Here is a 26,036-nt window from a genome sequence, read left to right on the forward strand (position 1 = left end):
ATTATAGTTTAGTTTTATTTAGTTTTGACTTTTTTTTCTCTAATTCAATTCTAATTTGTCTTAGTATTAATTTTAGTTTTGTCGTATCTTTTCTCTTCTTCTCCGTCGTATTCAAATAAATCCCAGACAGGACTCTGCTGCTTTCTCCCAACTTTAGTCTCCATGTTTCCAGGTAGAGTGGGGACCAGAAGACGACTGGGAACCACAAGTGACAGACCGTCAAGTGTCGTACGGTGCCAGCAGCTAAAATTGCTCGTGCAAAATAAATCAATTTCGTATCAATCCAACATTGACAAAAACAAAAACTAAGGGAATTTTATCCATGATTTTTATCCATTTTAGTTAGTTTTGTAAACACACAATACAGTTTCAGTTAGTTATTTTTTCTTTGAATTATAGTTTTTATTTATTTCAGTTAATGAAAATGTTTTTTCAATTCTAGTTTTCATCATTTCGTTAGTTTTCGTTAACGATAATAACCTTGGATATAACAAACTGTTCACAGACAATGAGCACTGGATCTGATTTCTAATACAGAGTTGACCTTGGATTTTTTTCTCCACTTTCTTTTTTTAATGGAAAACAGTCATGTTAGTGTGAGTACAGCACATGGAGTCAAACAAATGACACACTTTAATAACAAATTAAAACTGAATTCGAAAAAAAAGTCAAAACTAAATTAAACTATAATGAAAAATCCAGAACTATTAGAACCTCGACACAAATGAAGTATTTGTACTGTGTGACTTCTCTGCATGCACAACAGTCTGAGCAAGAACTAAAGTTAGCTTTGACAGAAAACTCACTGAACAGAGTGGACGTGTGTTTATTTTAGGTTTTCCTGAACCTCAAACTCACTTCTTTTTGATGTTTGGACACAAACGCAGGACATCCTCCTTACAGGCCATCTTAAACTTGTAGGAGAATCGGAAATCCTTCATCTGGATCTGGAGGAGAACACAGATGAGCGCAAACACTTCTTCAGACTGCATCCATCGGGGACGTTCAAAAAGAGCTAGAGCTCCAAAGCAGAACTGACCAGCTGGAAGTGAGTCACGCCCACCAAACACTTGTCATTCATCTCCTTCTGGTGTTTGTTCTGAACCAGACACTCCATCAGATCACCTGTATCCATCTGGGTATCAGTCACATCCTAGACCAACAACAGCGCATTAGTCTCAAATCCCAGGTCTTGAATATTAATACATTTATAACATTAAATAAAACTAGACATTGGACATCTCCTGTATCCTTCTTCTGTTATCGTTTCTTCATGTCAGGGCTGTCAAACTCATTTTAGTTCAGTTCCACATTCAGCCCAATACGATCTGAAGTGGGCTGGACCAGTAAAATAATAACAGTGAAAAAAAGTCAGATTACAGGATGAAAATGTTTACATCTAAAAAGTTTCCTTAAAATTTAAATAACACGAACAACCTGAAATGTTTTAAGAAAAATAACTGCAATTTTAACAGTATTCCTCCTAAGTTTATCACACATGTGCATTACAACTTACATTACAATTACAAATACACTAAACATTCAGGAACAGGCAGAATGTTGTTAAAATGACACTTACTTCTCTTAAGACATTTCAGGTTGTTCATATTTGTTCAGTTATTCACTTTTTTTGTAAAAGTTTAGTTTGTAAATGTAAACATTTTCAAGTATTTTTTTTTTTTTTACTTTTTATTTTAATATTTTAAATCACTTTTACAGTGCAGAAACAACAACAAAAAAAAAAACTCACAATACAACAAGGGGGGATGCTGTTCCTGATGCATTCACTGCTTTTCCATACCTGATCTGATATCAAGAATGACTGTCCTTGAATATGGTCTATTTCTCCCATTTTCGCTTAAAAGTTCCCATCTTAATCCTCAGATGAAATGTTAATTTTTCCATGGTATATATTTCCTCTATAATGTCCAGTCATTGTTGTGGTCGTAGAGGGTCACTTTTTAACCAGTTCCTTGTGACTACATTTTTGCAGGCAAGAATTAAAATTTTAAATAAGCAAGTGTCTTTTCTTTTAATTACATCATCAGATATTAGACCAAGGTAGATAGTCTGGGGGTCCATTGGAATTTTATAATTTAAAATGTTCTCCATTGTCTGAGCAACATGGTTCCAAAACATTTGCATTTTTACACATGTCCAGAAGATATGTGAGTGGTTGGCATTTGTATGACCGCATTCTCTCCAGCATTGCTGCTGTTTTCCTAATTGTTTGCTTTTAATATTTGGTGTAATAAAAAAGCGAATGAGGTTTTTCCAGCCAAATTCCCGCCAACCTTTAGAGCTGGTGGATGTTTGCCGTGTTTTACACATAGAATGCCACTCACTTTCAGACAGAGTAAACATTTCCAAGTAATTTTACTTTTTCACACAAAAAAAAGAGAAAATTTGCAGTTTTCATTATTTATAGGTTAATATAATAGTATTTTACTGGTCTGATCCACTTCAGATTGAACTGGTCTGTATGTGGAACCTGAATTAAAACTACTGTGATTTTAAATATCTACAGTGTAATTTTTGCATTTCATAAATTCATCCCATGTGTCAGACTGGACCCTCTGGTGGGCCGGTTTTGGCCCGCGGGTCGCATGTTTGACACCTGTGATTCATGCTGATAATGCCGTGTGTGTGTGTGTGTGTGTGTGTATCCTTACATGGCAGTGCATCTGGATGACCCGCTCACACGCCCTGATGAGCAGAGCATCGATCTGGGTGTCCTGCAGAGAAAAAGACAAAGGCTTCAGAGGTGAATATGACACAGATTGTTTTTAGACCTCAGGTTGTTTTCAGTAGGTAGATCTCCATCCAAATGTAATCACACATTTCAACAACTTCTTCCAGTGTTTGCCTTTTATCTTGTCTGACATTTGTTTCTGCAGCTCTTCATACATGGTGGAGTTTTATTCCTGTTTCCACATAAGTTTTAGAGTTAAAATCTATCCAACTTAGGGCTGGATCTACTAAGATCCAAATTTACATGTACTAATTAACGTGCGCAATGTAGAATTTTGCGTGTGGGGCTGAACCGCGGTTTGCGGGTGATTTACTCAGATTGCTTGTGCAAATGTCTACAGGTGCAAAGTCTTGCAGACCACCCTGTTTAAATGAAGGTTTTGCGTGCGCTAAACTGCTCTGGGATACACCAGCACTAGTGGGAACAGTGACTGAATGATCCAGATGAAGGAAATATAATGTTGAAGGAGCTTTGTCATAGAAAGTATTGCATGACTCATTCATTTATTTATTTTTCATTGTAAAGGTGGGGGGTCGTGGTGGTAGTTGGATTAAATGACTGTCAGGGCCACATAATTTAGTCCCACTGGAGCCTAATGTTGGTGCATATTTTTAATCACAATCATCAGGAGTGGAAAAGAGTCTCGTAAAGTGTGTGTGTGTGTGTGTGTGTGTGTGGGGGGGGGGGGCATACGTCTCAATTATGTTTTCTTCTGCCACTCCAAAATGTTCACACGAGGGTAAAAAATGCGTTCTCTGCATCTCGTTTCATAATTTCTTTGTTTCCTGACCACTTCCATGTTTGCACAATTCCACATCCAACCCGTTTGCACCTCCTTTTGAGATGTGTTAAATATAGACACAGGTTCTATCAGCAAAATTTGGGTTTGATAAATCACTTTGCGTGTGTTAAATTTATATATTTATGTTTTCTCCTCCCAGTACATGCACAGCTGCACGTAAACGCCTCATATTTCATATTCGTTGTGCCAAACATACTAACTGGAAGCAGTCTCACTATTTTGCATCTTTGAAAGACACAACCCTTACTGCGCACTGTTAGTAAATCAGTTTGTACATTTTTTTTGCGCGTGTAATGAGTTTGCACACTTTTTAATATACACAAAGCTTTCGTACAGAGGTGTCAAACATGAGGCCCAGGGGCCAAATGCAGCCCACCAAAGGTTCCAATCCGGCCCCTGGGATGAATTTACAAAGTGCAAAAATTCCACAGTCAAGGCTGTGGAACTCATTTTAGTTGCAGTTGCACATACAGACCAATATGATCTACAGTCAAATAATAACAGCAGAATAACTGACAAAAAAGAATGACTGCAGATTTTCTTCTGGGTTTGATGTGAAAAAAAAAAAAAATTACATTATGACTAAATAATGACAACTTCATTTTTTTGTCTTTGTTTTAGTGCAAAAAATAACATTAAATTATGAAAATATTTACATTTACAAACTATCCTGTAACAATAAAAATGTGAATAACTTGAACAACTATGAACAACCTGAAATGTCTAAAGAAAATTAAGCACAATTTGAACTTTTTTCTGTCTGTTCCTCGGTGTTTAGTGTCTTTGTAGATCTGACCCATAATGCACATGTAGAAATGATAAGTTGAGACTTAATATTGTTAAAATTGCACTTATTTTTCTTAATAAATTTCAGTTTTTTCAGGCTATTCACATCTTTTTTGTTTGGATAGTTTATAAAAGTAAGTATTTTCATAATTTAATGGTTTTTTTGCAATAAAACAGACAAAAATTTGGAGTTGTCATTATTTACAGGTTATTCTGTTATTATTTTACTGGTCCAGCCCACTGCAGATCAAATTGAGCTGAATGTGGAACCTGAAAGAAAATGAGTTTGAGAGCCCTGCTTCAGTAGATCTGACCCATAGTGTTAAAGGGAATATTTCCATATTTACCATCGCCACCTGCTGGTCAGTTTGGTTTATCTGGTTGTCTGGTTAAACTGGTCTTCTGTGTTTTCATTCTGTGATATTCTGGATTATCTCAGGTTCAACACACAACATCTATTAAATACATTTGACAAGTTTAACTTTCATCATTTCGGGTTGCAGGCTTGTTATTGAGGGATGATAGATCGTGGGTCTCAAAGCCAGACCAGTTAAGAACCAGTGGTCTAGATCATTCCTGATCTGATCCTCCTGTAAAGATACTTCTAAAGGATTCAAGATGTACTAGAACAGGAGGTGTGTGTTGTTATTTCAGTGACTGATTATTGTTTTAGGAGTGTCCTGTTGACAGAACAGACTGTATTCAAGTCAGACACTAATTAGAATAAATGTTGATGACCTCTGACTCCAGCTCTGTCAAGTTGGCCACAATGTCTCTACAGCCAGAAACCAGGTCCTCCAGGTGATCCTGCAGACACTCCAGCTCCTGAACAAACAAATATGGACTTAAGAGAAGCTGTCAGCAGTTAAATATACAATTTACACAGAAATGTAAGAAACATATAAATCCAGTGTTAAATTCTTTAAGACGTTTTAAGGTTATGGTGATCTTTGTTTTCTATCCCCGTAGGTTAATTCAGTTTCATCATTTTACAAATCTGAATATTCAAACTACAGCTGCACAATATATAGTTTGAGCACATCTGTGACTGCGCCCCCCCGTCCACACCCCTGCCACTGCCACAAGGAACACTGATACTGATATTACACATCACCTAGAATTCAGCTAGTTCATCTAGTCAGCGCAATTAGAAATTATTCATTTGCAGAATTTTACTTTTAACACAACACATTGAGTACAAAAAGAATTCTAGAATTTTTTTGACGCCCCTGCAGATCATGAGGCCCTAAGCTGTACTTTATTTTAGCTTGGACCTAAATTTGACACTGATACCAGGAGCGTACCAAGTATCCTTAGTATTTACTCTGGCTTTTATGTAGTGTTTACAAATGTATACTTTGTATTTCTTATTATCACATATTTGTTTATCAAGAGTTCATTGTTGATTACAACAGTTAGTGTTAGTCTATTTCATTGGCCCCTGTTTAAATAATATTCATTTAATAATATCCACTGCAGTTTCATAACTCATAATAGTGTTTTATTATTGCTCGTATTATTTCTTATTGACATTTTGAGTTATTATAGAACCTTAACCTTCTGAGACCCAGGAAATGTCAGCAAAGTAAAAGCTTTTTTTGTTTTTTAATTTAAAAAATGTCAGTATTGGAAACATCATGATGCAACAGTTTTTTCAGATGCAGTTTTTAAAATTTCTATGGAATGTCCTTTGTGGTGGACAGTTTTCTTTTCTTTTCTTTTCTTTTCTTTTCTTTTCTTTTCTTTTCTTTTCTTTTCTTTTTTGTATAAAGTTGTGAAACTCTTGTCCACAAATGAGGACAGAAAACCCATAGCTGGGTCTGAGGAGGTTAATGTCTATCTAAATAACTATGTGCACAGATCAGCACTGACCTGTCCAGCATCTGTCTTTTCGCTGCACCACTTTCCGAGGTCCGTTATGCAGAGTTTCTGCAGCTCAGGGTCCAGCTTCACCTCTAGCGCCCTCTGATGGAGGATCCTCTGCACCTCCACCTTACAGTCGCGAGATAACTGCAGATGTGCACGAAGCAAGCAGCAGGTTTGTATTTGTGATCCTGCAACAAGCTACGTTCCTTAGTGGTTAGAATGATGGATTTTTCTTATTTTAATTATAGCTTTAGTTCCTTTTCAATCTTTAATTATGGAAGCAAATCTGTCTCATCAGATTTTAAATTTTAAAAGCCATTGAATTTGTAGCACTGATTTTTTTTTTTTTTTGCACTGAAATTAAGTATCTGAATTTTTTTTTGCACTGAAATTAAGTATCTGAATTTTTTGCCTCTTAATTTAACTATGTTCATAAATTTAGAATAAAAAAAATCAGATGCAAAAAATTCAGATGCAAAAAATTTAGATGCAAAAAAATCAGATGCAAAAAATTCACATGCAAAAAATTCAGGTGCAAAAAATTCAGATCACACATCCGCGTTGACTGTCTTCCTGCATTGGGGTCACATGACCAACCTAACATAACTCGATTGGATGGCTGTCGGTTTGACTTGAGATAGAAGCGATTGCTTATCCTTGGTGTCCCAGATGTGTGATCTGAATTTTTTGCGTCTGAATTTTTTGCTTCGGAATTTTTTGCATCTGAAGTTTTGCATCTGAATTTTTTTATTCTAAATATATGAACATAGTTAAATTGAGAGACAAAAAAATTCAGATACTTAATTTCAGCGCAAAAAAATTCAGTGCTAGAAATTCAGTGGCTTTTATAATTCAAAATCTGATGAGACAGATTTACTTCCATATCTAATTCCCCTTCTATCCAGTGAAAAACACAGATCCTCAAACGTGCTAAATTTGAACATTAATTTGATATAGTGGGAACAAGGGATTCCTTTACAGTTGTAAATTCTCCTCCTCTAGAAAACCAAACTCTTATCATCTTGTCGTCATACCCGTCGTCCCTGGGCCTCGGTGCGGTAGGCGTGGCGGTACAGACACGAGAACACGGCACCCGGCGGCATCAGCTCACTGCTCTCATTCCAGCCGTGTGCATGACAGAGCCGAGCAGCGTCACCCTGACACTTCTTAAACAACAGAGGATCCAGCCTGAGACACAGAAGAATACAGGATTTTGGAGACTCACACAAACGACGTCTTGTCTTTTAAGTTTCAGGAAATCTGAATTCAGTTGGTTGTGGTAAAGCTGGACATGCAAATTACATAACTGATTCTATAAATTATTCAAAAATAACATCCCAGAATGCACCCACCTAGTCTTGCTACTTTGCTAACTTACTTGCTAACCTCAGACTCAGTTAAGCTACACACTGTATGAAAGTTATTAGTATTAAACCATATTTAATGTGATCCAACTTTCACATTTAGCTCTGGTGATGATGTCATTGTCAGTTCAATCATAATGAGCATGTTGTTTTTGGTTTTTCTAAGTGTGTGAATTTGTATTTATTTTAGTGTTGTAAGAATTAACATGTAAAGTACCTCTGCCAAGGAACGGCAAAGGTAATGTTTTCATCAGGATTTGTCTGTTAGCAAGATAACTCAAAAAGTTATGGATGGATTTGGATGAAGTTTTCATGAAATGTTGATACTGACACAACGAACAAATGATTACATTGTGGTGGTGATCAGGATGGGGGGTGGGGGTGGGGACTAATCTGCCTTGGTGGGGGTCTGCGCTCTCCAAGTGCTTTTCTAGTTTACTATATATTAGCGCATATGAAAAACATTTGCCATTTCAGCTGATTATCTAATTTCCGGGGCCTCGATGGCTGTACACGACTGCCTGAATGATCCTAGGAGCTACAGTACGTTCAGAGATATTTAGTCCCTGGTAGGATTTCTCAAGGCAAATTGGTTCTAGTTGACCATGACCTCTAGGATCAAAAAGAAATCTAGGAACTCCTTACACTCGTACAGATTAGAGTTACCAGGACCCAACCCTGGAGCCAGACCAGGGAGGAGGTCTAACCTGGTCGTTGAGTTTTATTCATGGGGCCCAGCTCAGCCCAAAGAAGCCACATGGAACTGCTGTTCTGTGGACCCGCCTCCTGTAGGAGGTGCCCTGTGGACTGATTGACAGCCGAGGGCAGAGGCCCTGTTGGCCTGATCCCTGGTCACCAGAACTGACACTAGGGACCTGGGTTGTAACCTCCCTTGTGGGGAAGGAGCCAAAAATATTGTAGGAGGTTGAGAGGTAGGACTCCATATACCCAGGCTCACCTGTGTACACAGCTTGGGCTCTGGAACCAGTCTTCCCAAGGAGGGGAAGTTGCCAAGGATTAAAGGCACAGAGCAGATGAGGGGTCACCCATCGGACCTGAGCCCAGTGCCTGTACATGGACGTTTGCCCCAGTGAATGAGGGTTGCTTTCCTGTGCCCACAGGTTGGGGGAAACACACTTCTGTACCCTACAGTAGTTCAAAGTGCCCAGCCTTCTTGGAGGCTCTGGGTGTGGTACTGGAAGGTGCTCCACTGGGGGACTCTATTGAAGGTCTGGAGGACTTCAGCGCTCATGTGGAAATGACAGTGAGGTTTGCAGGGGTGTGACTGGGAAACTTTCCTGAACTGAACCCAGTGGTGTTCTGTTACTGCACTTCTGTTTAAGTATACGCATTTTTCCATCATAAACACCTTGTATGAGCAGGTTGGTGTTCAGAAGTGCATGTGGTACCTGATCCCCATAGACCAGGGGTCACCAACCCTGGTCCTTGAGATCTACTATCCTGCATGTTTTAGATGTTTCCATAAGGAACACTCTTTGACTGGCCATGACTGGTCTGGTCCTTGTGCTGTGACTGTGCTGCTGGGGGTGCTGGAGGTTGTGGGGGGGGTTGATGGTGTCCTCCCCTCCTTGAGCTCTGCATGCTGGGCTCCACCCCCACCCCCACCCCACAGCCATATTAATTTAAACTGATTCATGTAAAGTCAAAACAAATAGTAACTGATACAAATACATTATTACAAATATTAAATTATTTAACTCACTGTTGTATTGTGGCTGCCTCTGCCACTACCACCGCCACAATAATACTAGCAAACTAGGCTACTGGTGTTATTATTATAGATTTTTGTATCATACAATAATAATTATTTTCCCCGTCACTCCCCCCTCTCTCTTTCTCACTTTCATTCACACCCTCCTCTTCCCCTTTTCCCTATCGCCCCTCACCAGTCTATATTGTTTAGTTGCTATTTACATTTATGATCTTTTTCATTGTTGTTTGTCAATACTCTGTCATTGTTGTTTTGGTTTGGTTTGTTTGCTTATTTGTTTAATTTTCCCTTTGTTTATGTGTTGTTGTTGTTTTTCTGCCCACATTGTCTTGTTAACTATCACTAATAAAAAATAAATAAATAAAAAGATGTTTCCCTCTTCCAGTAAACCGGCCAGTCGTCATCAGGCTTCTGCAGAGCTTGATGATAGGCTGATCATTTGAACCACGTGTGTTGGTAGAGGGATACATTTAAACATGCAGGAGTAGATCTGGAGAACCAGGGTTGGTGACCTCTGCCATAGACCATAGCTCCATGATCGAGTGTGTGGTCAGTGGTCATTTGATCAGACTTGCACCTGTCTGGAACACTCGGGTCCAGACAGGTGGACATCTGTCATCTGGCCTCCACCTGGTGGTGAGTTGGACCTGAGGTCACAGAGGAATCCAGGTCAGACCCAACAGAGCCAAATGTACTTTAAGGATGTTCTGCAGACGTCTGGCAGAACCCTGTGTCCAGGAGATCTTCAAGGACATGGACTATGTAAAGGACCTCCACTGACAAAGCAGCTGTGCAGAGTTGTGGCCATAAAGCAGGGCTGTCAGACTCATTTTAGTTCAGTTCCACATTCAGCCTAACACGATCTGAAGTGGGCCAGACCAGTAAAATAATATAAATAATAGGATAAGAACTTTTGAGTGAAAAAAGTAAATTCCGTAATGAAAATTTACATCTACGAATTCTACTCGAACATAACATGAACAAATATGAACAACCTGAAAATTCTTTAGTAAAATAAGTGCAATGTTAACAATATTACACTTTAGTTTATCATTTATACAAGTAAATCACAACTTAGAGATCACAGTGGATCTACAAATGCACAAACCATTAAATAACAAGGAGAATATTATTAAAATTCCACATACTTCTCTTAAGACATTTCAGATATTCACATTTTTTGTAAAAGGCTAGTCTGTAAATGTAAACATTTTTGTGTAATTTTACTTTTTTTTTTTTACACTAAAACAAAGAGAAAAATTTACAGTTTTCATTATTACCTCCACCAGGAGGTACTGTGATCACTTTGCTTTGTGTGTTTGTTTGTGTGTTTGTTTGTTTTTGTTTGTTTGTTTGTTTGTTTGTTAGCAACTTTACAGGAAAACTATTCCAACCATCTTTACCAAACTGTCCCCACAGATAGGCCTAGGCCCTGGGACGGACCCATTAAATTTTGGGCTAAGTAGGCCAAAGTTCAAGGTCACAGCAAGGTCACAAAATCTACAATTTTCCTATCTCTCATCATTGAGCAATTTTCCAAAATTCATCAAAAATTCAAAATGACTCTGATTAGCCTCCAATTTGATCCACCTGTAGCTTAGAACAATATCTTGTATCTGGCACAAAATTGTCCACATCCACTGTGGAATGTGGACTCTGTGGACATTTACATTTAACATTAAAAATGCCATTTACCACACATTTTTCATTATAACTCATCAAGAAAACAAGAAAATTAAATGTAGAACAAACATAAAAAGCAAGTGTATCTCTGTCAGAGGGGTACATCTGTGGAATAATCTGGAGCAAAACCTAAAAATGTCTCCTTCAATTTGTGCATTTAAAAGGATGTATAAATCCACTATAATAGCAAAATATAGAACATTATAGAAGTACGCATAAAATAAGGTATTTTTGTAGTTAATTGGTTATCATGATAAGAAGATACTATCATATTTATTGATCATTGTATTTGGAGTAAATATTTAAAGTGCATACAAATATTATAGTTTATAATAAAAACGGTTGATTATGCAAATCTGATTGTGTATGAGGTGACTAAAAGAGTGTATATGAATGGTTTGTAGGGATGTTTTGTGTTATTGTAAAAAATATACAGAGGAAAATGTGTGTTAACAAAGCAAAGGAAGCAGATCTAGTTTGATTATTAGTTTGTAAAAAGGGGGTGGGAGTCAGTAAGTTATACTTCTTCCCACTCCTTTTCGAGCGCAAAAAAATTGTATTTATTTATTTATTATAATTATGTTGTATGATTCTTTGTTATACGATGATTCTATGTGCTCGAAATAAACTACTACTACTACTACTACTACTACTACTACTACTACTACTACTACTACTACTACAAATATTGATTGGAATTGAATATAATTTGACATACACATGACTGGTACCAAGCTTCAACTTTTTCTGCTGTATGGAACAACCTTGAAACTGTTGAATTTAAAAAGAAATAGTCGATCCACACATGCACACCATTCGGGGTGCTTGGTGGAGGTTTGTGTTCTCTGAGCACTTGTTTATAGGTTGTTATGATAGTCTTTTACTGCTCTGATCCACTTTAGATTGAAATAACCTAAAATGATTCTAACATCCTTGATTGTTAATATCTTCAGTGTAATTTTTACATTTCACAAATTCATCCCAGGGGCCGGACTGAACTGTTTGGCGGGCCAGATTTGGCCCACGGGCCGCATGTTTGACACCTGTGCCATAAAGTCTCTGGTGCCTGTCACGGTGGTGATCCTGAAACCTAGTGGTGGACTTGAACTAAAGGACACCATCAGGCTGGAACAGGAGTCTTTTTGGGCTTGGGTGGCTCATGGGACTCATGGTGCTTCACAAACACAGTTTACAGTGGGGTTAGAGTTCTGCTGACCTCACCTGTTCAAATTTCACTGTAACATATAGGACTGTTTTTGTTCTTATTTTTGTTAATGCAAATAAAAATATGTCTTTCAAGCTGAGAGTCGATTTTGTGTTTTTTGTTTTTTTAGGGGAATTTTAGTTTACAGTTCACAATTTTTAGTTCATGTGTATTTGAATGTAGATTCAGCAATATGCTATACATTCAAAACATATTTCTGTATTTATTCTACATTCATTCTGTCATTTGTACATTTATATACAAATTATTACAAGTTTAAGGCTGAAGAAGAAAAAATGATTACATGATTGATTACATTTTTATATTATTGAGCGACAGTTTCATTCTCGCTCATTATAGGGATGCACCGATAACACTTTTTTCCAGACCAAGTACGAGTACTTACATCTGAGTACTTGCCGATACCAAGTACCGATACGAGTACTTAATAATCCCATTCCAGTTCTTAGTTCCTTTTGTAAATGTGCTTTATTGTCGTTGTCATTAGTCTGACTGGAACAAAGTGCTGCTACTGACATTTAATGTGTTGGAATGAGCGTTTCTGAATTAATCCACCAGGGGGCGCCGCTCTGAATTAACCATACTGGACAAATACCACGAAGAAGAGGAAAGTTTTTTGAGAAGGAGAAGAAGAAAGTCAGTAATAACAAACATGGAGACGACAGAGGTAACACTAATGTGATACTAATGCAGTGTTTTCATTAGTAAGGTTTAACAGCTTAGCTTCAGCAGGTAGAGAAAAGAGAAATGAGCCAGAAGTTTGGTTTTCACTTCTGTTGGCGGCGGTCCACACCGCTCCGTACTCCCGCTGGTATTCTCATTCTGGGAACGCATCCGCCAGCCCCTGGTAAACGGATGGAATGTACGCAGAGGACGGACAGAACGCTACGTCTGTCTGTGTCTGTAACGTTACTTGCAGTCAGCGTTACTGTTATCACCATCATTTATTTTGAAAAATCTCCACACTCTTCACACTCCACACACATTATTCCACCGCTGCGTACCTGCTGCACTGAACTGTGACTGTCACACAGCTGTAAGTGGTATCAGTGCGTTTGTATCGGATGTCTTTTACGAGTACGAGTACACACACTGAGTATCGGAGCCGATGCTGATACTCGTATCGGTATCGGTGCATCCCTAGCTCATTATCTTCATGATACTTAACGGAAGCTCAGATTTGATATCATTTATACACATTTACTATTTCAAGGCATGTTTGCAGAGGCTTTAAAAAGCAGACTCACTTCCAGTCTCTGGATATAAAATACTGCAGTTCCAGCAGTCTGTGCTCACAGTCTTCCACCATCTTCTCTGTGTACAGATGCTCCATCAGACATGACAGGATCCTGCATAAACACCAGTTTGTAAAGTCAACGACAAAATAATATCTGCACAGTCATGTCTATTGTAAACAGACTGACATGTACCACTGTATTTATTCCAAGTCTTACTTTATTTGACCTTTTCTTCCCCTTTTTTAATGTTTGGCATTTAGCAAGGGGAGAAAGAAACAGTATCTCAGTGTATTCCCATGAATTTTTGAAATAGTAAACCTTGTTTCACCAACATGTATCTATGTGTTTGTATGAAGATTTTCAATCAGAATCAGCCACAAATGTATTAAATTCAACTGTATTCAGTTTGACATGGGCTACTACTACAAATAAGAGATTTGCCTTAAAGGGTTTTACAACTAGAGCCCATTAACCATTATTTCACTGGCAGTAGTACCAAAGGCAGAGGTAAGGTTCAGTAAACTAAACTAAACTCCCCACTGCCATCATAATTTCATTGGAGGTGTAAATGTGCAAAGTAATTCCATTATACACAGTTTCCACGGTGACCCCACATGTGTTTGCCCATATCAGAATCAGAATCAGAATCGGAATATATCACATTATTTATTCTTCACACTATCCCACGATATTTATCTTTCATGTCATTTGCACTACTTCTATGTTTTACAGATATCTTAGTTTGCAAGACTTTTTATTTTTTAATGTAAATAACTATACCTTTTACTGATATGTGTTTTTGTTTTACTGATATTTGTTGTTATTTTACTGATATTTGTTGTTGTTTTACTGATATTTGTTATTTTACTGATATTTGTTGTTGTTTTACTGATATTTGTTATTTTACTGATATTTGTTGTTGTTTTACTGATAGTTGTCATTGTTTTACTGATAGTTGTCGTTGTTTTACTGATATTTGTTGTCTGTCTGTAAATTCTTGCACTGAACCGGAGAGCTTTACCTCAATTTTGTTGTACTTGGTACAATTACAATAAAGAGATTCTGATTCTGATTCTGATTCTGAATCTGATTCTGATTCTGATTTTGATTCTGATATGGGCAAACGCATGTGGGGTCACCATGGAAACTGCGGACAAACCCACATGGGACCCTTTTATGTGGCCCAAATGGAACCCTCCTGGGGCCCACATGGACATGGGTAGTGGCTGAGCAGCCCCCTTTTTCCAGCGTTTGTGTGCATGTGTGTGGCCTCACATTGGGTCACCAGTGCGAATGTGTTTACAGGCGGTCTGGATGACGGACTCGCAGGCTTCATTGAGCGCTCTGTCAATGCGGTAGTCAGCACCAGGGTCGGCAGACTGGATCAGAGTCTGCAGCTGCAAAACAAACACATATCCATACTGTACATGTGTAAATGATAAACTACGGGGTAATATTGTTAAAACTGCACTTATTTTTCTTCAGAATTTGCAGGTTGTTCATATTTGTTCGTGCTATGTTCAAGTACAGTTCGTAGATAAAAACATTTTCATATGGAATTTGACTTTTTTCACCCAAAAATATAAGAAAAAACTTTGGAGTTGATATAATTTATCAGTTCTTATCCTATTATTTATATTATTTTACTGGTCCGGCCCACTTTATGTCATATTAGTCTATATGTGGCTCCTGAACTAAAATGAGTTTGACACCCCTGTCTTAGAGGGTCTGTAAGAAATACCAAATAAATAAATCCAGCCCTAGCAAAGGCCCTGAATGAGCCGCTGAACTGCCTCGGTGGAACCAGGGTTTGTGGGTGTTCTTACGGCGCTCTGACAGACACCGTCCACGATGGGGCTGCGATCGCCTCGGCCGATCCTCATCAGGCAGTGCAGCGTCCGGCCTTTTCGGTGCAGACCGGAGCAGTGGGCGTCGATCTCCGTCCGACAGTGCAGCACGATCTCCGGACTCAGAGAGAAATCGTCCATCAGCATCCGTCTGTAGTCCAACATCTCGCCCTGACACTCCCCGCTGACGGAGCGACCTGAACACACACAGCAGGGTGAAAATAGTTTTGGATTTTTCATTCTAGTTTAGTTTTATTTAGTTTGGACTTTTTTTTTTCCTCTAATTCAGTTAGTTTTAATACATTTTTAAAGCAGGTTTACTAGTTTTTATTAGTTTTCCTTTTCTTCTAAATGCTTAGTTTTAGTTTAGTTTTAGTATTAGTTTTAGTTTTGTTGTATCTTTTCTCTTCTTCTCCGTCGTATTCAAATAAATCCCAGACAGGACTCTGCTGCTTTCTCCCAACTTCAGTCTCCATGTTTCCAGGTAGAGTGGGGACCAGAAGACGACTGGAAACCACAAGTGACGGACCGTCAAGTGTCGTATGGTGACAGCAGCTAAAATTTCTTGAGGGAAATAAATCGATTTTGTATCAATCTGACATTGACAAAGACAAAAACGAAGGGAATTTTATCCATAATTTTCATACGTTTTAGTTAGTTTTGTAAACACACAATACAGTTTCAGTTAGTAATCATTTTTTTCTTTTAATTAAAGTTTTTATTTATTTCAGTTAACAAAAATGTTTTTACAACTCTAGTTTTCGTAATTTCATTAGTTTTCGTTAACTTGCTATCCATTATAATCAAAGAATCAAAGTATGACTGGTGGATTAAGAGTTTCACCTTTTGGTTCAGGCCCCGCCCCCACCACATCTGACATCTTATCAGGGATGTGAACCAAACTGTCTGTGGTCATACGGGGGTCGAACCGCCATGAGGGGCTGGACACCAACACACAGGTCTTGGGTCAGCCTGTCAACAGTCAACTTTTCTTTTGTATCGATAGATTCTTTCCTACTATTTATTCTACTGGAATGGGGACCAGAAGACGACTGTGATTTGTGATTTGTCACCTCACTTTAAATCAGTGGTTCTCAAACTTTTTCTGTCAGGCCCCCCTTTGGAGCACGAAAAATCTCCAAGCCCCCCTCAACCCCAACAACATTGTACCTGTGGTGCAATTATTACTTTTATTGAAAGAAACATCAATATCGTTAGAATACTTTTTACTTTTCCTTGAAGAATTTGTTGTGCAAATTAAAAATAACTTTGATTTTTGATTGAACAATATAAATGACGTCAACAAAACTGCTCCCTGAGACATTATTTTTCCAATTAAAAATAGGAAATGTGTAATTATCTTACAACTATGACAATAAGGTAGATTTTTTTTGTAGAACAACAAACAAATTTTGGTAACAAAGATGAACATTTTAACAATATCAGTGGCTGCAATGAGCCTGTTTCCGTTGCACATCTCAGAACATTAAAGTGCAATCTGTACAAACTGTGCAAAACCAGAAACATTGCACATTTTTCTTTTCCAGTCCAATCCTTGTCCATTGTCCAAACCTAAACTCTTGGACTAGTCTAGTGACAGATCACTATGGCAGTAGATTGGTTTGTTGTACGTCCCTTAAATGAGTCCAGGGTGCTCCAACACTAAAACATTAGTTCCACCTCATACATGTTCTAACCGAAAGAAAAAAAACAAAACACCTTGGAATGATCCCATACACCCCCTGGAAAGCCTTCGTGCCCCCCCCAGGGGGGGCCCGCCCCACAGTTTGAGAAACACTGCTTTAAATCATCGTCTGACTTTGGTCCCAGATGTTTGTTCAAATGTGTCCAACTCCAGTCAGATCCTAATTCTCTCTAATCCATTTGTCTGTCTGTGCTTCTGCACCTGAATCACTTCCCTCACACTGAACACCTTCGTAGATGACTCCATCAGAAACACAGTCCACTTGTTTACAGAACAAACCCAAATGTCACTCGAGTGTTTTTGGAAATTTTGTCGCAAAGTCATTTTTAAAGTTATCATTGCAGAAAGTCTGATTGTATTTTTTTTTTTGGTACATACTACATTCTTAAAGTACTGTATTTCTTGGCCACGTTTGTCTTGGCCGTGGTGTCGTGTCCCACCTCGGTGCACGGCGGCTTCCAGACACAGCAGAAGGTAGGACAGCCGCGCCTCTCTGGCTCGTGGGAGGCTGGCGTCCACGCTGCAGCGCTGCTTCTTCAGGTCACCCTTACAGGTTTTAGCCAGAGAGTAACTGACCCTGTAGTCCTGAGAGATCAGCTTCTGACGGGTAGTTAGAGCCTCATGACACTGGGAGCCATGAAAGACGACAAAACAACATAGTGATGAGGCACAATAAACAGGGGAAGATTAGTGACAAGTCCAACAAGTGGTCAAGGAGGTGTAGAAACGGAACAAACCGCAAATATATATTCATACAACATCTGCAATCCAGCACCAAAGGTCTGGTCACGTGTGATTAATTCCTGATCAATGAGTAGGGCTGTGAGAAAATATTGGTTCTGCAATATATCGCAATATTTCATTTCACAATACTGTATTAATATTAAAAAGTTCTGTATCGATATTTTTAGGTATTTATTCAAATGCAGATATTGTGGAGGTTCATTTTACTTTTTTTGTTTGACTTTTTTGTTTATATTTTATTTATTATTATTTAACACTGTTTTATTAACCCTTTCATGCATGAATTGTGAGAACCTTAGTCAAGATTTTTTTCTTCAGTGTTTTTATTCCTCCTTAGGCAAGAAAAAAACAATGCAATCGAGTTTGTTTGTTTTTTTCTGTGGAGTTACAAAAATATCCATGCATTTAATTTCTGAAGTAAAGAAACATGTGTTTAAAATCCAATATCAGAGAGGGATATGAAAACAATGAAATAAAAACATGTTTAATGCTGCTAATCTGATGTCTTCTCACATTTTAACATATTCTAATGCTAGTAATTCCTCACTTCATCGAGATGATATGCAAAAAAAAACCTTCTTGTCTAACAAATAACAATTGATTTACACTAAAACATGTTAGTGCAGATCAGGTTTATCAAAAACAGCACAGTTACAGTAACGGTCTGAATGTCAGTGTTTGAGATGGTGCGTAAGTGTTCACTGTGTTGGCTGATATAAAACTAAAACAACAAAACCCATGAATATACAAGAGAACAGCTGGAGAAGAACTGTCCGCTGTAGTGACCACTGTGCATGAAAGGGTTAAATAATGTTAGTTCCTTTGTTGGGATCGCACATAAATAATGTTCTGATGTTAGTTCTGAACTAATAGAATATGAACATTTGAACAGGATCTGAAACTGTAATGTCTGTAAAACAGAATTTAAGTTTGAACACAGGAACATTTTGTGATACAGCATTAGATCCTGTTGTGATTTTTTGTGAATTTTTTGCACCTGAATTTTTTGCATTTGAATTTTTTGCATCTGAATTTTTTTTCCTAAATTTATGAATATAGTTAAATTAAGAGACAAAAAATTCAGATACTTAATTTCAGTGCAAAAAAATTCAGTGCTACAAATTCAATGGCTTTTAAAATTCACAATCTGATGAGACAGAATTGCTTCCATAATTTTTGGTTTCCTATTTTCATAATGCTTTTTTGGTAGCTTTGGTTTGAGTCTTAGTTTTCATGAACTTTAATAACCCTGATGGTCTTACCTTTTCTGACATGGACTCCTCAAACTTATGATTGAACAGACACTTGTAGACTTTTCCTTCTCCTGCCTGAGTCTGAGGAAAAGACAAACAACACGCTCCTATTATCACTGTTACTATTATGTTGGACAAATTTAAATAATAATAATAATAATAATAATAATAATAATAATAATAATAATAATAATAATAATAATAAATTAAAAATTAAAAATAAAAAATAAATAAATAAATAAAAATTTTAAAACATTTTTAAAAAATTAAAAAAAAAAATAAAATAAAAAAATTAAAAAATTAAAAAAAAAAAAAAAAAATATATATATATATATATATATATATATATATATATATATACACAAATAAAAAATTTAAATTAAAAAATTAAAAAATACTTTAAAAAATAAAAAATAAGACACAAAAATAAATATAAATAAATAAATACATACATACATACATACATACATACATACATACATACACAAATAAATAAATAAATAAATAAATAAATGAATAAATAAATAAATAAATAAAATTATTATGTTGGACACAGCTGAAGCCATGCGTCTCCTCACATTGTGACAGAACCTCTCGCGGTCGTCTCTGCAGGAGAAGTAGAGGTGTCTGTCCAGGTGGAAGTCATCTGACGACAGCTCCGCCACCCGCAGGATGGCCGTCTGACACTGGTCTGTGATTGGATGGACCTGGTCCTGCTGCTCCGCCTCCCTCACCAGCGCCTTCTCCAGACATGCGATCACCTCCCCCTGAGAGTGGACGTCCTGACAAACACAAAGACGGAAACAAGATGAAGACTGAGCCTGAAAAGCAGGGCTGTCAAACTCTTTTCAGTTCAGGTCCACATTCAGCCCAATATGATCTCAAGTAAATCTGTCTCATCAGATTCTGAGTTATAAAAACCACTGAATTTGTAGCACTGATTTTTTTGCACTCAAATTAAGTATCGATATTTTTTTGCACTGAAATTAAGGATCGGAATTTTTCTTTTTTGCACTGAAATTAAGGATCAGAAATTTTTTTGCACTGAAATTAAGCATTGAATTTTTTTTTTTTGCACTGAAATTAAGCATCGAATTTTTTTTTTTTTGCACTGAAATTAAGGATCAGAATTTTTTTTGCACTGAAATTAAGTATCGGAATTTTTTTTTTGCGCTGAAATTAAGGATCGGAATTTTTTTGCACTGAAATTAGGTATCGGAATGTTTTTTTGCACTGAAATTAAGCATCGATTTTATTTTATTTTTTTGCACTGAAATTAAGGATCGGAAATTTTTTTGCACTGAAATTAAGTATCTGAATTTTTTTTGCACTGAAATTAAGTATTAGAATTTTTTGTCTCTTAATTTAACTATGTTCATAAATTTAGAATAAAAATACTCAGATGCAAAAAATTCAAAAGCAAAAAATTCAAATGCAAAAAAATTTAGATACAAAAAAATCAGATGCAAAAAATTCAAAAGCAAAAAATCAGATGCAAAAAATTCAGATGCAAAAAATTCAAAAGCAAAAAATTCAGATGCAAAAAATTCAGATCACACACCCGCACTGACCGTCTTCCTGCATTGCTGTCACATGACCAATCTAACGGAACTCGATTGGCTGGCTGTGGGTTTGACTTGAGATAGAAGCGATTGTTTAGCCTTGGTGTCCCTGATGTGTGATCTGAATTTTTTGCTTCTGAATTTCTCTGTTCTAAATATATGAACATAGTTAAATTGAGAGACAAAAAATTCAGATACTTAATTTTAGTGCAAAAAAAAAAAAATCAGATACTTAATTTCAGTGCAAAAAAATTCAGTGCTAGAAATTCAGTGGCTTTTAGAATCCAAAATCTGATGAGACAGATTTACTTCCATCGGATACATATTGCTTTTTTCATTTCAGGTGTAAATGGTTTCTAAATGAGCCCTAAAACACTAGTTTCCAACGGGCTCATAGAAACTGGTGGCCTTACCTTGTGCCCCACACTGATGCTGCCACAGCGCAGTGTGTTGATGTCTTCTTTACATTTGTCCATGAAGCCACAGATCAGCCTGTAGTCACTAAAGATGATACTGGTCATCTTGGTGATATACTGGTTACACTGGTACTCACTTATGTTGCCACGGTGATCCACCAGACAGGACACCAGGTACCCCCTGCCATGCTCCTCCTCTTTACACTCCTTTATCTGTAGGGATTTGCATGTACAAAAGTAGGGTGTTACCATCCCCAACATCCTGTTCAAGCAAATAAAGCTGCAATTATTGTGAAAAAAAAAAAAAAAACACCTTAGGAACACTGATGTTGGAAAAATATTTAGTTCTACAAATATTTGTTGACATGTTTTTACAAGACCAGCTGACAAATGAAGGGGTTTCCCTGCAAAAAGGTTTGGGCACAGCACCCAGGCTGTTCTTTAGGATTCTGCAGGAAGACATCCAGGCACGGTCATTGTTGTTTAACGTGACATCAATAAACTCTCAGGGTTTCGTATGAAAATGTTGTTGCAATGCATTTCCTCATCTAAACTGAATTCTTCATAATCTTTGCTCCGTATCCCCTGTCACTGTTGAATCACTACAGCATTATAACAAAATTAAACATGTCACTTATATAGTATCAAAACAGAGGGAAACGTTTGTAGCATGAGGGAAGAATAGCATCATTATTAAAAAAAAAAAAAAAAAAAAAAAAAAAAGTAAAAAATTTAAATAAAAAATAAAATAAAATAACACATAAATAAAAATAATACAAATAAAAAATAAAAAGGAATAGAAAATAAATAAATAAGTATAAAAAAAAAGAATAGCATTGTTCTTAAAAAAAATTAAATTATAAATTTTTTTTTAAAAAAGTAAAATTTTTTAAATATTTTTTTAAATAAAATAAAATAATAAATAAATAAAACCAAATAATACAAATAAACAAAAAAATAGATAAATAAATAAATGTATTTTTAAAAACAAATAGCGTCATTTTAATCTGGAAATAATTACATAGTATTTTTATATAAATTCCTATGCATTATCAAAGACTATTACCCCGCTGGGCTGCACAGAGGAAACATTTGAAGGTTTGAAATAGTGGATCTCAACTCTTTTCTGACATTGCGTAGTTCTCCATGTTTTCACTGACAAACAGTAATAAAGACATGATGAAATGATGCGATCCTCAGTACGATCACTGACCTCAGCAATGGTGCTCTTGCAGACATCCATGGCCACAGACTCAAACTTTGGATCTAAGGTCAGATTGAGTTTATAATTCCACAGCAGCTGAAGAAGACAAGGGAACAGACACATGGAAAGTTTACACAGAGCTCAGGGAAACTCCAGGCTGCACTCTGCATGGTTACCACACCTTCACAGGAACAAGAACCTTGAACAGGTGAGGTCAGCCTGTAGCCTTCAGCTGGAGAATGACTGCAGGTGTGAACAGGCTGTTTGTAACATGGGACTGTTCATGTGCTACGTCCAAGTTCAGACAGAAGAAACAGCAGAAGGAATCAAATATGGACCATTTTAGATTATATCACAGAGAAACGGATGAAAAGAAAACCGCAGCGTATGTTGGATGTGTCATGAAGAGGAAGTGTTCTTCAACAAAACTGATAGTTGTTCCTTCTCAAAAGAAGTGCAGAACAGCTTCATACATGTTCATGTGCAGTACGCACAAACGTCAGGTTTGTACTTTAATGATGTACATTCAGTGGAGTTGTGTTTGTAGTGGATACTCACATGGTTACAGTCAGGAGCAATGTCTGTGTCCTGTGGACGAGAGAGAGAGAGAGAGAGAGGAGAGGGAGAGAGAGAGGGAGAGACAGAGAGAGAAAGAGAGAGGGAGAGAGAGAAAGAGAGAGGGAGAGACAGAGAGAGAGAGAGGGAGCGAGAGAGAGGGAGAGACAGAGAGAGAGAAGAGAGAGAGAGACAGAGAGAGAAAAAGAGAAAGAAAGAAAGAAAGAAAGAAAGAAAGAAAGAAAGAAAGAAAGAAAGAAAGAAGAAGAAAGGAGAGAGAAAGAAAGAAAGAAGAAGAAGAAAGGAGAGAGAGAAAGAAAGAGAGAGAGAGAGAGAAAGACATATTATTAATATCTTATTTAAGTATTTCTATAAATCTTTCTATAAATACAGAATTAGAATCAGCTGTCCAGTGCATGTGCTGTGGTGCAGGTATAAGGGGTCTGTGAAGTCACTGGGGGGGGGGGGGGGGGGACGACACCACTAAGGGTTAATATTTGAATGTTTCTGCAACAGAAGGTACATTGTACCAATTATTTTATTTTATTTTTTAATACAACTTGGTTAAATTATTTCAGTGTGTGTATCAGTACTTTTTGAACATTTTGAGAACAATTTCAATAATACCATGATAATAATGATAACTGTGATAATTTCAGTCACAATAACCATGATATGAAATTTTCATATAGTTACATCCCTATTATAATATTTAGATTTTTAAATATTTCTTATGAGTCTGATTTTAACAGTTTGCATTTGTTTTCTTTTTGAAAATACTTCATGTCTGCAGTTCACTGTGTGTAAATAAAGCTCCCTCCAGTCTCTGCTGATAAGGGCACATGATCAGCTGCAGTCATTCAGTTTTTATGGCTCTTTTTTATTTCAACCTCTTCCTTCTATTTTCTATGCATCAGTAGAAGTTGATTTAAAGCAGGGGTCTCAAACATGCGGCCCGGAGGCCAAAGGCTCCAATGCGGCCCATGGGATGAATTTGCAAAGTGCAAAAAATTCCACAGTCAAGGCTGCACAACTCATAATAGTATCACAGCATAATAGCATAATAACCTACAAAAAAAAAAAAAAGACTCCATATTTTCTTCTTGGTTTGATGTGAAAAAAATAATACTGCATTATGTCTATAAATAATGACTACTTCAAATTCTTGTCTTTGTTTTAGTGTAAAAAATGACATTATAAAAATATTTACATGTCCAAACTATCCTGTAACAATAAAATGTGAATAACCTGAACAAATATGAACAACCTGAAAAGTCTAAAGATAAATTCAGCACAATTTGAACTCTTTTCCTCCTGTTCCTCAGTGTTTAGTGTCTTTGTAGATCTGATCCATAATGCACATGGAGAAATGATCAGTTGAGGCAGAATATGGTTAAAATTGCACTGATTTTTCTTAAGAAATGTCCGTTTTTTCAGGTTATTCACATCTTTTTTGTTTAGATAGTTTATAAAAGTAAGTATTTTCATAATTTAATGGGTTTTTTTTTTTTGTTTTTTTTTTGCACTAAAACAAAAACATAAATTTGCAGTTGTCATTATTTATAGTTTCTTCTGTTATTATTTTACTGGTCCAGCCCACTGCAGGTCCAGTCAGGCTGAATGTGGAACCTGAAGGAACCTGAGTTTCAGACTCCTGCTGTGGAACCTAACTGTTCTGCTGCCTGCTTTGTTGCCAGTGTCACACCTGGTGTGGGGACAGGATCCGGACTGGGCTTTTTCTTCCAGACCTGCATCAGTCGGTCCGGATCAGAACCCCGGGCGGCACCGCGGTGCGGGCCGGTCCATGTGACCTACCTCTCTGCGGTCCTGCAGACACTCCAGCACGGCCAGGTTGTTTGTCCAGGTGTGTTTGGGGCAGAGGCGGGTCAGGTCCTCCTGACAGGCCTCCTCCTCCGACAGCTTCCAGCCACTCGCTCCTCGAATCTGTGAGGCCGCAGCGGCAGGAGCGGCGGGAGCGGCAGGAGCGGCAGGAGCTTCCATCCGGTCGCTCCTTGAGGCTCCTCCCCTTTGCACCGCAGCAGCGGCAGGAGCCGCAGCAGCGGCAGGTGCATCCTTGGCTGCGGATTCAGCAGTTCTGAGGCCTGGGGGGTTCTGAGGCTCAGCAGGACTACTGACAGCCTTCAGGGTGTGGATGGAGCCTGTGGAGTAAAGACACACCGATGACACGAGCAGCAGGAACCGCTGAGATGAGCGACTGTACGCCGCCATCTTCACACCAACACTGTCAAAGCGGCGGAAATAAGACAACTGCACTTCCGGTCTACACCTTCTAAGTAAAAGCCTCAGAGGAAGCAGAGACAACATGAAGAATTCAAGGTTAGAATAGTTTTGGGTTTTTCATTATAGTTTAGTTTTATTTAGTTTTGACTTTTTTAATCTCATACAGTTAGTTTGAATTAGTTTTTAGAGCAGGTTTGCGAGTTTTTATTAGTTTTCGTTATTTTCTGAATGCTTAGTTTTAGTTTAGTTTTAGTTTTGTCGTATCTTTTCTCTTCTTCTCCGTCGTATTCAAATAAATCCCAGACAGGACTCTGCTGTTTTCTCCCAACTTTAGTCTCCATGTTTCCAGGTAGAGTGGGGACCAGAAGACGACTGGAAACCACAAGTGACCACAAGTGATGGACTGTCCCGCTAGCTAAAATTGCTAGGGCGAAATAAATCACTTTTGTATCAATCCAACACTGACAGAGACGAAAACTAAGGGAATTTTATCCAGAACTTTTATACACTTTAGTTAGTTTTGTAAGCACACAATACAGTTTCAGTTAGTTATCTTTTTTTCTTTTCATTATAGTTTTTATTTATTTCAGTTAACGAAAATGTTTTTTCAGTTCTAGTTTTCGTCATTTTGTTAGTTTTCGCTAACAATAATAACCTTGGGAGAGATATGCATTCATAATAAACATTGACCTTTTTCTCAAAATTAGGTAAAAATATCCAACAGGGTGTGTAATAAGAAACAAAAATAATAAAGACAAAGTCTCAGACTTTACGAGGTACAGCAAAGTATTTAATCCACTGTCACCACTTTGGTCCATTTATAGACCTGGTGACAATGTCCCATTTTTACATTTTGAAAAGCATGCATGTTTTCCAACAGATTTTTGGCAGACTTACATTAAACTTCACAGTTCAGCAAAATTCTTTGTGTCTTATTTGTCTGGTGTAGTGAAGTATTCCTGTAGATGTGGACATAGTGGCTCACTTTAAAGGTGCAGTGTGTAAGAGTTTTTATAGTGGTCTTTCCAATATTCAATCTAATTATTGATTATAATTAAATA

At 37.3% G+C, this 26,036-nt stretch overlaps 1 protein-coding gene across 1 annotated transcript in view; it reads right to left on the reverse strand.

Moving 5' to 3' along the window:
- The window catches only part of LOC115412400 (Golgi apparatus protein 1-like), a 36,197-nt gene extending 11,219 nt beyond the window's left edge, over window positions 1-24,978 (reverse strand). Inside the window, exons 1-16 of the mRNA XM_030124924.1 lie at window positions 24,550-24,978; window positions 22,738-22,767; window positions 22,189-22,275; window positions 20,973-21,188; window positions 19,576-19,779; window positions 19,007-19,078; window positions 17,441-17,627; window positions 15,275-15,492; window positions 14,724-14,845; window positions 13,458-13,559; window positions 7,241-7,394; window positions 6,213-6,350; window positions 5,079-5,165; window positions 2,673-2,735; window positions 1,040-1,153; window positions 859-947 (exon numbers count right to left, since the gene is read on the reverse strand). Of these exons, the coding sequence (XP_029980784.1) occupies window positions 859-947; window positions 1,040-1,153; window positions 2,673-2,735; window positions 5,079-5,165; window positions 6,213-6,350; window positions 7,241-7,394; window positions 13,458-13,559; window positions 14,724-14,845; window positions 15,275-15,492; window positions 17,441-17,627; window positions 19,007-19,078; window positions 19,576-19,779; window positions 20,973-21,188; window positions 22,189-22,275; window positions 22,738-22,767; window positions 24,550-24,963 (2,297 nt within the window). The 5' untranslated portion in view covers window positions 24,964-24,978. The remainder of the gene's footprint in view (window positions 1-858; window positions 948-1,039; window positions 1,154-2,672; window positions 2,736-5,078; window positions 5,166-6,212; window positions 6,351-7,240; window positions 7,395-13,457; window positions 13,560-14,723; window positions 14,846-15,274; window positions 15,493-17,440; window positions 17,628-19,006; window positions 19,079-19,575; window positions 19,780-20,972; window positions 21,189-22,188; window positions 22,276-22,737; window positions 22,768-24,549) is intronic.
- Window positions 24,979-26,036: the final 1,058 nt, after the last annotated feature.

This window comes from Sphaeramia orbicularis, chromosome 3, assembly GCF_902148855.1.
Source record: "Sphaeramia orbicularis chromosome 3, fSphaOr1.1, whole genome shotgun sequence".
NCBI lineage: Eukaryota > Metazoa > Chordata > Actinopteri > Kurtiformes > Apogonidae > Sphaeramia > Sphaeramia orbicularis.